Here is a 13,255-nt window from a genome sequence, read left to right on the forward strand (position 1 = left end):
TGCAATTCGCTGATTAAAAGGCAGTTTAAGGCAAGAGACCACCCACTGCTATTAGCAACTGTTTCACGCCTGAGTTTCTCAGGAACCCTGGGACTATCTTGCCCAGACCTACTCATTCCATACCTTTTGCACAATCACTTTTATTTTTGACAGGTCCTCTGGTTTAGTCCCCCACAAAACAGGGTTCCTGTGTGGGAATTTCTCCAATTTCTTCCCCTGTTACAAATAATTAACTTAGGTTTGTTTCCATGTCCTTTCTTTTCTCTACCTGCTTCTTTTATACCCTGCTGTCGTGGTTCAGCCTCAGACGGTAACAAAGAACCACGAGGCAAAACTCGTGGGTTGAGACAGAGGCAGTTTAACAGAACAGCAAAGGGAACAAGAAAACACCAACAACGACACGGACAGAGGAATGTACAAACACGATTATGGAACCACCGCTCACCCACCAGACCTGGGACCCCCAGCCTGCTCCAAGTGGTCCCCCGGCAGCTCCCGGCCACAGACTGGGCATGGCTCACATGGCGTGGAATACCTGTGTCCCTGCTGGAGCCTGGGGAGAATTAACCCTGTCCCCGCCGGAACCAGGACACTGGCTCTTCAGTTGTCCTCACAGTTTTGAAGAGGTTTCTGCTTTCAGTATCCGTAGGAAAGCATTTATTACTAGTTCTGATGGCTTCTGCTAGTTGTTTTTTAGATTCTTTTTTACTTTTGCTTTGTTGTGGTTTTACACTTAATGGAGGTCATGATCATTTCAATTTTCCTCATTTGGATGCAAGGTCAGCTTGTTGAAGAATGCATGCTTATTTTCCCTTTGGCTCAACATTTTAGCCACATGAGCTTCCTTTTGCCTTTTGCCAAATCTTCCAAAGAGATACTAGGTATTGCCTTTCGGCTGGCAATGGGATGTCCCTGTCTAACCTCCATGCCACCTGTGATGACTGAATTCCCTCAGCTGCCCCTATCCATTCTGGCTGGCTTGTAACAAGTGTCTCACTTCCATGCAGCTTCCACCACAGCTGTGCTCAACTTCAAAAGGGGACTGTTTTGGAATGTGTGACGTCGCAGCTTTAGGATTCAAGTCCTTCTCTTTGCTTATGAATTCAATTTTAACTCAACCGGCACAGCTTGATTTTTCAAAAGTAGTAAGGCATGGGCAATGGTGGTGTCTCCTCTGCTTGCTAAATTGCGTGAAACTGGCTGTGAGATGAAAGGCTTGCAGATACTACCTTACTCAAACTTCATTGACAGTTAGGGGAGAGAGAGCATTAGTGTCACCATTTGGCTAGCTGACCCAAACAGAAGGCAGCAGGCACAGCTTGCAGAGCGACCACCTAAAGGCAGCAGCTGGAGCACGAGCAAGGAGGGAAAGCAGGACTGTTGTGGTGAGTAAACTGAGTCCTAGGAAGGAGCTGGGGCTTGTGAGGTAGGTGGGAGTTAGGAGCACGGGGTGTACCTGGCAGTGCTGAGTGGGGTTGAGATGAAAGATGTCTGTGGGAAAACACAGATACTGTGGGATGAGGGTGTTCTGCATGGGGTTTTCAGAAGACAGGTGGAGTGGGAAGGGAGGAACCGAGGAAAAGCAGTGGGAATGCAAGGAAATAAAGTGTGAGTTTTGGGTGGGGGTTTAAGCAAGATTTTTTTTTTCTTTCCGTTTTCAGCTGTGCAACTAACAGCTGGGTTCAGTTCTCCCTATCTCCCACCCACTTAGATGCCAGCAGTGCATAGGAAATTCAAAGCACAAATTTTACCCTCAGGAGTATCATCTCCCAGCATTTTATCCTGTGTAAGTATGGTTCAGGGTTGAATTTTGACAGCAAGCAACAACTCTGATGGCTGGGATGGAAGAATTGAGCTGCCTCCTGATGTTTGAGTGCAATCTAGCGTATTCTAATAAAATCAGCAGTTGGGTCCTGAATTTGCATTTGAAATGCCTCAGCTATGTTTGGAGATGTGTTTCAACGGCAAAAAGTTCATAAAGCTACACTGACTTCCTTCTCTGTCTGCTGATTGTATTTCCCATTTCTTCACTGTGGAAAGTTTGAAACCCTGCTAGGAAGTAAGCCTTTTCCCCATAAGATGGTGAGTCTGTTGTGGCTTGCTTGGGCAGGGGCAGGCGGGGAGCACACAGAGGATTACTCTGACCGAAATCTCAGCACAAAATTTGAGGGCATAACTAGGTTTCAGCAAACACTTAGGGAGGCTTAATTCCACTGAGAGGGCCAAGCCTGAAGACAAAGGAAAGTGCTGGAAGGATGTTGGAAAGAAAAGCAGGCAGCATGCATCTTCTTAAGGGATGAGGCTTCTGTCCTGCAGCTGCTCTTCTTTTATAAAAGTCATCCTCTTTGCACACAATACGAAAAGGAGAAGTGAAGTCAGCTCAGTGCACATGGGACATGAGGCTCCCTGGTAAAGAAATCCAACTACATATGCCCCATTCTGTTTAGGGACAGTTCTTCATAATCTGTGGTCAGATGTCTGCTACATCCCCCTCTTGCCACATTGTTTTCCTCTGCTGTTTGATGTGTGTTCTTCCTTGCACCGCCCTATCTCAGCTCCAACTCTGCCCTGTGTACCCTCCATGCTAGTTCCCTGGATATGTCCTGCTGGTGTCTCATTCTGGTCTGCCTTGAGGAGATTCCGGCTAGCCAAACTAACTAAGCAAAGCTTCATCCACCTTCGTTCTGGTTGTTTTGGAGACCTTCTTATTGTGGCTTTTCAATACTTAGCGGGGGCTAAGAAAGATGGATAGGGACTTTTTACCAGCACAGGACAGGGGTCAAAGATTCTAAACTGAAAGAAGCTACATCTAGATTACAGATAAAGAAGAAATTCTTTACGATGAGGGTGGTGAGACACTAGAACGGGTTGCCTAGAGAAGTTGTGGATGCCTTATCCTTGAAAGTGTTCAAGGCCAGATTGGATGGAGCTTTGAGCAACCTGATCTAGTGGGAGGTGTCCCTGCCCATGGCAGGGGGGCTGGACTAGAAGAAGGTCCATTCCAACCCAAACTATTCTATGATTCCTGAATCCTATCTGCTGACTGAACCCTTCTCACCCTTTTTCTCCAGGGTATCCTGACCCATTCGCATTTCTTCTCAGACGTCTTTCTGATTCACCATGTATCTCAGCAGCCATTTCCCTTAATTGTCTCCTTTCAACAACTGCCCCAGCTTGAAATCAGACTAAACAGTAATCCGAGGTTTTCCCCAAGGTAATATCAGAGGCCTTTATCAAAAAACAGAAAAGGGAAATAAATGACAGTGTTGGGGCAAAAAATACAAACCAGCCCTTTTCAGCCTCAGAAATGGAGCCTGACTCCCTGGAGCAAGCACTCATTTGAACTTCCACAGGCTGTAAATCAGGTTGTGATAGAGAGGGCTCTCTGTTTGCTCTTCGCAGTAACATCAACACCCTTTTTTTTATTCCACTTTGCTTGTTCTCCTCCCCAACCCTGTCCTCATCCTTCTCTGTTTGTCCTTGGATATATCAATCTTCTGATTATTTCTTTTCCTTTGCCTAAGGCTGCAACTCCCCAGTCTCACTTCTACAGGAACAGTTCCTTGTTTGAGATTTGTTCTAGTGCTAGCTGCCAACTGGGGCTGACTTCCCAGCATAGGGAAGACATAGCATGCAATATTTGGTGTAGCAAATGCAGCTTAACCACAAGAGACAAACGAAGGGAGAATGCTTTTTGTATTGGGCTGTGTTGCAGGTTAAACTGGGCTAAGACCCATGATAGCTGCAAACCTAAAAGCAATGGCAGAATTACTAACAGATAGAGAAAGGCTGGGAGATAAGTGAAGGAGAGATAAAAAAGAAGGGTGAAAAAAGAAAAAAACAAAACAAGAAATCTTAAAAAAGAAACCTATCAGCTAAGAATCTGATATGGGGAAAGAGGGGTGCAACTTCCTTTTCAGTTGTTAGGTTCTCATTTTTCTTTTCTCTCTCAGAAGTTTCCATAGTGCTGGGGCTGATTTCCTGGGCTAAGAAACTGAAGATCTGTTCAGAGCATTTCTGAGCTCCCAGGAATTGTCTGGTTATCGCCAGTGCTTCCAGTGTTCAGCACAGCCTTCTTTGGCAGAGAGTGAATGCGCAGATGGGGAAGGCTCAGTGACTTATTGGTGTCTCCGACTGGAGCCAGGGACCAAAAAAGTCCACCTTTTACATAGCAAAACTAAGGACACGGATCAGTGATCATACCGTGATTAAATGGCATCAGAAATCACTTACGCTGAGGTGAAGTTCAAGAACGCACCACCGGCTGCAGTGGTGGAAGGTAAGGAATGGGTGGGCTATTCAGGGGAAGGGGACTTGGAGGGAGGGGTGCCGAAGAACAGGGAATGGAGACTTTTCCGTCTGTGTCTCTGGTTCCTACCTAGGCTTGACAAATTGGTGACAAAAAGGAGTTGTATACTACTACATGAGCAGGAGACTGGAGGAGGTTTGAATTAAGAGGGTCGAGGAATATCTGCAAGAGGAGAGGTGGGAATCTTTAGGTGGTTGGAGTTGCAATATGAAAAAGATGACTACTGGGAGCACAAACAGGTTTCAAGTGAGCATTCAATAAGGAACATATTTGGGCTCCCTTAGTCCCCTGGTTGCAACACCAACAGTGGTGAATGGCAGAGGGTCTAGGATGGGTGCTTAGCCTTGGTACAATGCAGGCAGTAGCTGCCTCTCTCTATTTTATCTACTCTTGGATGAGAGAGTAATTTTTCGACAAATACTGGGTACCAACAATGGAGATTATGGTTTATTACAAACAATCTGATCTGTCACAAAGGCGGAGGGGCTCCCAGGGCAGCAAATGGCTGCAAACAAGCCCGAGCCCTGGCTGCTACTGCTCTTGTCTCTGAGAGAGTGAGGCTACAGATTCCTGCTTATGGAGAGAGCAGGAGCAGAGAACCAACATGCCTCCTCACAGTAAAGCAGTCAGTTGCCTTCTGCAGCTTCATGAGTGGTGGCACTGGCTGCAGAAGCTTATAGCCCCACTGTCCTTGGTTGATTAAGAAATGGTCTTTGGAGAAGAGAGATCCAAAAGTTAAAAGGAAGAATGGGCTTAAAGAAAACACCCTAAAGTACACAGAGGAATAATTATCTACAATCTGGAGGAAGATCCAATTCTGTGATTGTTGTCTATCACTCCTGAAAAATATTGAACACACCAAACAAATGAATTTTTATTGCTATTAAAAATCACGGTTGTAAAATGGTGCCTTTACTAGGCTTTGTGCAAATTTAAGACATGTTCTGATCAGTATGTATTCTGTAGTCATTATGCCACACAGAGATGTTTCATGTATGGCTCATTGCTTCCACCCTTAGATACAGGACCCTACACAACAGCAGGTTCCAGAGGGCTGAAAGTAAATGAATGAATGAATAAATAAATAATTATTATTGCTGCTAAGCAATAGGCAATTACATTGCCTATTTACCACTTTGCCTCAGTTTTACAATTCCAAACAGAGCAGGTTATTCCTTGCCTGCTCTGGGGCATGAGTCATGGAAATAAAGAGCGTACAGACTGACTGACTTGAAAGCTCACTGTTTTTTGATGCACCGAGATCAGCTGGTTCTGGTTACAACAGCATTTCCATCCATCATAGTGAGGTGGGGGTGGTGGAAGTTCCCCATGGTGTTCCCAATGACCTATTCCAAAGACACTTGGTCCAGCCGTGTTTGCTTGAGTTGCTGATGGTATGCTCATGCTATAGGTTTGGGTGTGAGCTTTAGGGATTCTGGCTGCTCTGTTGTCCTTCTGAGTGGTTACTTTGGCCATCCAGACTCCATGCTGGTAATGCCCAAGCTCACCTGGATTTTGCCATTCTGTAGCCTCTTCTAGTTGGGCTTTAGAGACAACAAAATTGGCAGTCATTGGAAGATAGAGAGGAGAAGGGAGCAGTTAATCAAACAACACATAATCCGTGGCAGGAGGTGGCAAAGACTATTGGGATGAGTTTCACGCCACAGTGCAGTTAGGGTTCCTGCATTTTCAACGAGGATTTCCCAGGCAGAAACACAGGCATCTGTACTGCACAGCACCTGTTGCACGTGCCTAGGAGATGTTGGATTATGTGCTGAATAACCAATGTATGCTGCAGGTCTGTTGTGTTGTGATCAGCATGCATGTCTGCATGCTGGCCAGGTTGCAAGCATGCAGACCAACTGCAGGAAGCATTTTGCAGGGAGGTTAACCCACTGAGTATGCACAAAATCTACTACACTTCAGTTGTGTGGGTGAAGTGCATGCATACTGGCAGTGCTCTCTGTGTCACCTGGGTGTGAGTGTAGAATGCACAGATCTGGCTGGGCACAGGTTGAATAGTCAATCTGTGGACATGCAGCACACCAAAAAATCATTTAGACAGGTCAGATCTATTGTGTAAAATAGGTGCCTGGACTCCAGATCACGATCCAGATCCTTGCTTTCACAGACAAAAGTTCTGGCTAGAAAAACATGATATAGGCAGGGAAATCTGATCTTGTCTGTCTATGAACATTTTCTCTTCTGATAATGAAAGATGATGCCTTTTTCCCTGCTGTAACAGCCTCCCCCAAGCTTTTGGGAAGTACTCAGAGAGCTTCCCCAGGTTTCTGGAAATCTTGCTCACTAGTCATGTCTGGCAGGCACACGTGGCTGCTGGCAGACTTGGGAGTCTCATGTTGAACAATGAATGAGGTCTCTCTAACACTTATCATTAATATCAGTCTCAAAACTTCTTTACTCCTGCAGTGAGCGCCGCTGTCTCTTTACTTTCCCATTTGCCGTGGCTTGTGTACCTGTCACAACCTAGAACAGCCTCCTAACAAGTCTTTGCTTCTCCTCCCCTGTGACCCATTCTCCTGCCTGCTCCCAAACCTCCTCAGTACTGGCAGTGTCCATCTAGTCTAAAACTCAGGCCCCTGGCAAGGCTGAATTTGCGTGGCATACTTTACTCGGACTGCTGGATGCAGCCCTCTGTTCTCCCCAGGCATTTAGCCTAGCACAGCTTAGTTTTACTACATCAAAGCTCTGAACCCTGTCTTGGAAAGCAGAGATGGAAGGGAAAAAAAAATTATTTTCTCTTCCAGTGATTCTGTGCCATCATCGCTTTGCACATTTTTTGTCTCCTGCCCTCATTCAGCTTATAGCAACCTTCTACACAGAAAGTCCAAAAAGCTAAGACGGAACTGAAGCAGGAAACAGGTTTTCTGGGGAGAAGTCAACATGAAATCTTCATGTGAATGTCTCAAGTATCATGGACAGAGCAATGGGGTATTTGGCAGCTCTGGACTCAATCTAGAAAGACGTGGTTTCACTCCAGATTTTGAGGCCATATGAAGGCCTCACCCCCGAACACCAGCAATTAGCATTGCTAGCTCACCAACAGGGCTGGGGCTATGAAGTGTCACTGAATCTGACTTTCTCCAGAAACCACAGAGGTCCCCTGCTCTCCCCCAGAACGTGCAATTTCCACATCAGAACTGAAATTGCACTTTTTTTTTTCAGATCTCCCTTGAGTTGTACATCCTTGATATGTGGGCTGACTGAAGCATAGTTGACTGTGCTGTTGTGTTTGGTGTTTTCCTTCACTTTTAGTACCTCCTGAGATGAAGAAGCATGAGCACCATCCCCAGAAATATCCTCCTTGGCTCCCATGGCTGATCTCAGTGCTACTGCTGTTGGTTTGCATTGCCCTTGTTGCTGTTCTCCTTGGTGAGTATGTGCAGGCTGCTGGGGGAAGTGCTGGGAGAAAGGCAGAGAAATCAGAGCTTAGAGGGGAATGGCTTCCAAACAGAAGGGAGCTTTTACTCAGAAACTGTTTTGTGGGAAAGGATGCAAGCGCCAACATTTGGGCTCAGAAAACCAAAATGTTGAATATTTGAATGATACGTTTAGGAGAAAAATCTTTCCTGATTACTTAAACATTGGAGATTTAGGGGTAAAGTTGCAACATGGCACAAACTTCTCTCTTGCAGGCCAGCCAAACCAGATATTTTGGCCAACTGGTATGCAGGAGCTAGGACTACCACAGCATTATGCCAGATGTTTCTGTTGTACACATCCTCTTTCTTAGAATGGCATGGCCATCCTCAGAATTTCCGTGTTGCTCGGGCTTTCTGTAAGATCTCAGGCTTTTCTGTCCTGACTTAGTATATGTCTGCATACATCCCCCAGATCTTCCACTGTTTACTCTGAGACCTTTTCAGTGTTCCCAGAGTGCACACTCCCATCTTGCATGGCCTTTTTGGAACCGTGGAACAATTCTCTACCTGCATACCACACAAACAGAACTTATATTCAGCAGAGGTGGTTGGGTGGAATCAATAGCACCCTTTCTGACATGTCCTCAGTGTGATGTCCTCCCAGTGGTCCTTCTGCTCTCTGACATAGAAGATGGTCTCTTTCTGCCTGTGAATGGCAGCCATACCCCTTATTTGGGCTAGTTTTCTCAGAGTCATGGAGCAGGGATACACTAACTGCACACCTTCAGGTCCAGAGCACCTGAGGGGGCCTGAGGTCAGCTGCTCAGTGCCGGGGGAGACTCTGCTGACAAACCACAGGCTGGCTCCAGCCTCCAAGCACTCCTTGAGTGGATTGCAGGCTTCTCTAGCTTTGGTGGGGAGGTCATCCTGGCTAGATCTTGTCAGTTAGTGGGCAGAGGAGTCCTTGTGGGCAGCTGTGGGGTGCTGGGAGCAGAAATGACTGTTCCCTTTACTGAGAAGGTGGCAGTTACCACTTACGAAACGGAAAGAGATAGCCCAAGGAGAGGCGATGCTGCGACAGTGCTTGGTGGGGAAATGGGGAAACGAGTGAAGCCCAGAGATGGTGTGTGGGGACCTGTGAGGAAGGGGTAATCCTGCCGCCTTTCCTCTCCCTTTCTAGTCGCTCCCTTCTTCCATAGTGGTGACCAGCCCACAGCCCTGCAGCAGAAATTCTCGGAGCTTCAGTGCATCTTGGAGGTGCTACAAGGCAAAGGTCAGTAGTGCTGGCAGGCGTGCAGGAGATCTTTGGGATGGGGACAATGAATGCTGTGCTCTGCTCTGACAGCAAGCAGCAGCGGGACCAGACTCTGGAGAGGCGGACTCCAGAGGAGAGAGGTGGGAAGACAAAGCATTTCCTGCTAAGAGCTTAGGTCTTAAGGGCCAAGGTCTGAGAGGGCCATGTTAAGCTGTCCTGGAGGACAGGGCGGCTGTGAACACTGGTAAAACAAAAGGGACAGTCTACAGGGGCACAGGGAAGGTTAACAGGGGAGAAATAATAAAACTGCAGCTCTAGTCAGGGAAAGAAGCAATAGTCCCTGTTCCCCGGGGCTAAAGGCCTAAAGGAGAGCTTACAAGAAATCAAACCAGATCACCAAAATAATTTTGTCAAGCCAAGACCTGAGATCGTGTTACGAGATGCATGACTATAACTGGTCAGCAGCCCCTGAAACAGTGTGTAGGAGTTACTAAGCCTGATCTCCAGCAACATCTAACTTCTCTGTCCTTGTTGGGGCAGGAAGCTAACTATAAGAGTGGTTGCTACCCTGCACAAGTGACCTGGGGAGAATGGTTGACCATCATTGCTGGAGAGCAGGGATTCTCACAGTCACCATCTCTCTCGTTATTGGCATTCACATCTGCAGTCTCTCCCTACACAGAGCAAGGCTGGATCTGCTGCCCAAATGGCTGGAAACGCTTTCAAAAAAGCTGCTATTATCTGTCGACTGATATAATGTCCTGGGCTGAGAGTGTGCAGAACTGCACTGGGATGGGCTCCCAGCTGGTGGTGATCAACAGCAAAGCAGAGCAGGTAGGTGCAGGGCGGAGGGAGGGGAAGGGCAGCCAGACACACAGTGACAGGGCCTGGAGGGGACCCAGATCCCCTCCTTGCTCCTGCAGGGGAGGGGGGATGTCCTTTCTGCACCCCTTCGGCACCGGCTCCCCTCTGCCACCAGTCCCACCCCACAGGAACTCCTGCCACCTCCCTCTGCGCAGTCCTGCACCTAATGGACATTGCACTCTCCCTGATTTCCAGGCTTTCCTCACTACCGAGCTACAACAGTTTCCAAAAGGAACGAATTACTACATCGGTCTGTATGCACAGGAGGTGGGCAAGTGGCAGTGGGTGGACCAGACTCCATTGAATGAGGAGGCAGTGTGAGTACCCCTGGATGGAGAGTGTTTGGTGCCGCTCCTGACAGTGCAAGGGAGTAGGAGAGATGTGTGGGTGTCTATTGGTGCATGAGAGGGGGGTGAGACAACTCCCTGTGAGAGGACACAGATGGAGCAGGAGAGGGCTGTGTGGGGACACCAGGTTCACATCGCCCTGTCCATACTGGTTAGTGGTTGTTAGTTAACTACCGGTGACGTGGCCATCAGTGCTGTAGGCACAGATGAAGCTGCCTCTCGCCATCAGGAAGAACCCTTCAGAGAGGACCAGCCTTGCCTCACCTCCATATGGCCCTCACCATGTATAGATGCACGTATATGCACAGGCCTGGCAAGCGCTGGGGTGCTGTGGAAGAGATGGGAGAGATCACCAAGGCTGTCCTTGCTGTGTCTCCTCAGGGAGGACAAACTTGCCCTGGAGGCAGACACATGTGTCTTGGGGGTGTGAGGTGCGTGGGGTGAGTGGTGGTGAGCCGCTCCCCTGACTGGGACTGAGCAGGGCCCTGTTGTGCTGGCTGTAGCAAGAAGGCAGCTTTCCACATAGGACTGGTGCCAGTGGGATAGCAGAGCGGGAGGAAGAGTACTGCTTTTGTCCGTGAATCTGCCTCTGGAATTTTTCTCTCTCCCCTCCAAGCCTTGCGTTCTGCTGTGGTCTGTTCCAGCAGTGCTCTACAGTGTACGCTGGGGAGTAACGTGCCTGTCTCTGTCTCAGGTTCTGGCGGAAAGGGGAACCTACTAAAGTGGACGTTGAGAACTGCACTGTAATCCATGTGAGTTCAGATACACGTAACTGGAATGATTCCCGATGCGAGAGTCATTATCGGATTTGTGAAGTTGCAGCACTAAATCTGACGGTGCGACCCTCATCCTGAGTTCAACTGGGAGATGAGCAGTGAGCTGGAAACAGCTGAGGGCTGTGTCGGGAGGGGAGGAGGGCCCTGAATCCTGCATTTTCACTCTGCTGTGTGGGACGATGTGAGTGGAAGTGATATTACCCCGTGTCCAGCATCCCCAGTGCATGTATTGGCTCAGGGGACACATGAAGGCTCAGGGTCATCAAAGCAGGTCCTGTGCTCTTGTGTGCTCTTCTCTCTGAGTGGGTCTGGCAGCCACCATGTGAAAAGAGGTTGAGTTCTCCAGAAAGAAGAAACGGGAATGGAAGACAAATGTTCAGAGCTGCAATTTCCTTTGTCTCCTTGGGCAGAGGTGTCTGCTTTTTCTTGGGGCTCACAGAGAATGTCCTCTAGTTGCACTGGTTTTGCTGAACAAATACTGATTTCCTATACAAGAGAAAATACAATATTAGACCAATGGAAAAGCCTCCGTGCTGTGCATGTGTGCGTGTCTCCCTTTTTCTCTCTTTCTGTCTCTAGCCTGCAGATGTTTGTGTTAGCAGGGTCAGAAGACGTTGCTATGCCAGGATAGAGCCTTACGCAACTCCTGCAACATAGGCTGCATCCACCTCAGAGACAAGGCGGCTACACAATCCTGTTGCACACAGCCAAAGCCCTGGAGGGGAATGGGCACAGGGAAACAGCTCTAGGGGTATGATGGGTATTTGTTTCCACGGTTGAAAGTCTTGCCCGGGAGGGTAACGGGAGCTTGTGCCAGGAGTCTGAACTGCACAAGGTTGACCAAGCGTGTGGAGCTGTTGCCAGCGGTGAAACGACTGGGGCCCCCAGTGCCACTTTGAGGAAGAACAACTCCCCTCAACTCAGAGCTGATCCCAGGCTCACCTGATGTAGCAGCCTTCCTGGGAAGCCCACGCCTTGGTGGTCCCTGTCAGGGCACACCTGCCCATGCTGCAGAAGAGGCAGGAAGGGGCAGGGCTGCTGCTGCACAGGAGGCGCCTACCAGAAGCACATTGCCTAGTGCATTGCCTTCATGTTCTGCTGCAGACCACATGCCCCCATGGATCGCACCTTTGCTCCACCCGTTCCCGCTTCCTGGCCCCTGTGCCCCCGCTTCTGTTTGCTTCAGGAAACACCATCTGCCTACGCTTTCCCAACCACACAGTGCCCGCTCCCCACACGGCAATGGTGCGCATCTCCTGGCGGTGTGACCCTGTCCTACCTATGGAAGTGAATCCTCTCTCTGGGTCCCAAAGAGAGAGGAGAATTTGTACTGGAGCCACGGTGACCAGGAGATTTGGCTTCCTAAGCCGATCAACAGGAGGAGTTCTGTGAACGGCAGTGGGTGGCGGCAGCAGCTGCTCAATCGCACAGCCCAGCAGAGGCAAGGCTGCTGCCCCTCCAGGTCCCCAGCTCCAGCCGGTAGTGAGACTGAGCGTGTACGTACAATAGGGACAGATACAGATACATATGGGAGAAAAAGAATAGGTGCACATAAGCAGCCACGCAGGTCAACACAGACAGAGAGCACTGACGCAAACACAAACAGCACGAGCAGAGCAGCCTCATCCTGTTCCCCTCTCTGGCTGCTAGCAGGATGAAAGCCTGCTAGCAGAAAAAAATATACGTTTACACGTATGCCATATGGGCCCCTGCGGTCGCGAGGCTTAGTCATTCAGTCAGCCCACAGCTGGCCCCTACATCCCCATGTCTTCCTCTTCCCTGTTGTCTCTCTCATGCCAGAAACAAAGAGACAAAGGTCTCTCCGGTAGCAGGCCAAGACTTCTGGTCTTCCCAGTAGCTGCCCCTCGGCCACCCAGGTCTGCCCGGGAGCTGGCTTGGACACCTGTGCGCCTGCTCCATATTCAGTGCTGAGGTTCCTGGCGTTTATAACTGCCTGATGTTGTTCAAGCACGTAATCTCAGGTGGGAAAAGTCTGGAGTCCTTTTTTCGGAAACTAGCCATCCCTACTTGTTGACGAGGGTATTTTCACCGGTGTAGTACTGACACTTGCAGGGAGCTGACTTAATTCCACGGGATACCGTCAATAATGCAAGGCGACGCGAAGCAGTGTCAGAGACAGCTGTCAGAAAGTGGTGGTTGGCAGAGACTTGTGGTAGTATTAGGGAAAGGGAGAAGTGCAGTGCTGGAAATAGCCACCTTTCCCCTTCCTGGTGCTCCAGTCCTCTCCCGCTTCACAGGGTAGCGGTGTATCTCCCATGTAGAACGTAATCCTTCTGTGCAGCTCTTTGAGTTAATGTCCT

At 48.9% G+C, this 13,255-nt stretch overlaps 1 protein-coding gene across 5 annotated transcripts in view; it reads left to right on the forward strand.

Annotated features, from left to right (window-relative positions):
- LOC128904555 (C-type lectin domain family 4 member D-like) overlaps nucleotides 1-11,845 on the forward strand; it is a 23,453-nt gene extending 11,608 nt beyond the window's left edge. Inside the window, exons 1-8 of one of the 5 annotated variants that reach the window (XM_054189076.1) lie at nucleotides 315-1,385; nucleotides 1,662-3,214; nucleotides 3,954-4,279; nucleotides 7,586-7,702; nucleotides 8,873-8,965; nucleotides 9,630-9,781; nucleotides 10,007-10,128; nucleotides 10,853-11,844. In XM_054189076.1, the coding sequence (XP_054045051.1) occupies nucleotides 4,213-4,279; nucleotides 7,586-7,702; nucleotides 8,873-8,965; nucleotides 9,630-9,781; nucleotides 10,007-10,128; nucleotides 10,853-11,012 (711 nt within the window). In that variant the 5' untranslated portion in view covers nucleotides 315-1,385; nucleotides 1,662-3,214; nucleotides 3,954-4,212 and the 3' untranslated portion in view covers nucleotides 11,013-11,844. Of the gene's footprint in view, nucleotides 1-314; nucleotides 1,386-1,661; nucleotides 3,215-3,953; nucleotides 4,280-7,585; nucleotides 7,703-8,872; nucleotides 8,966-9,629; nucleotides 9,782-10,006; nucleotides 10,129-10,852 lie in introns of those variants that run through there. The other 4 variants (XM_054189079.1, XM_054189078.1, XM_054189080.1 and 1 more) reach the window with 4 other exon arrangements.
- Nucleotides 11,846-13,255: the final 1,410 nt, after the last annotated feature.

The sequence above is a fragment of the Rissa tridactyla genome, chromosome 1, assembly GCF_028500815.1.
Source record: "Rissa tridactyla isolate bRisTri1 chromosome 1, bRisTri1.patW.cur.20221130, whole genome shotgun sequence".
Taxonomy (NCBI): domain Eukaryota; kingdom Metazoa; phylum Chordata; class Aves; order Charadriiformes; family Laridae; genus Rissa; species Rissa tridactyla.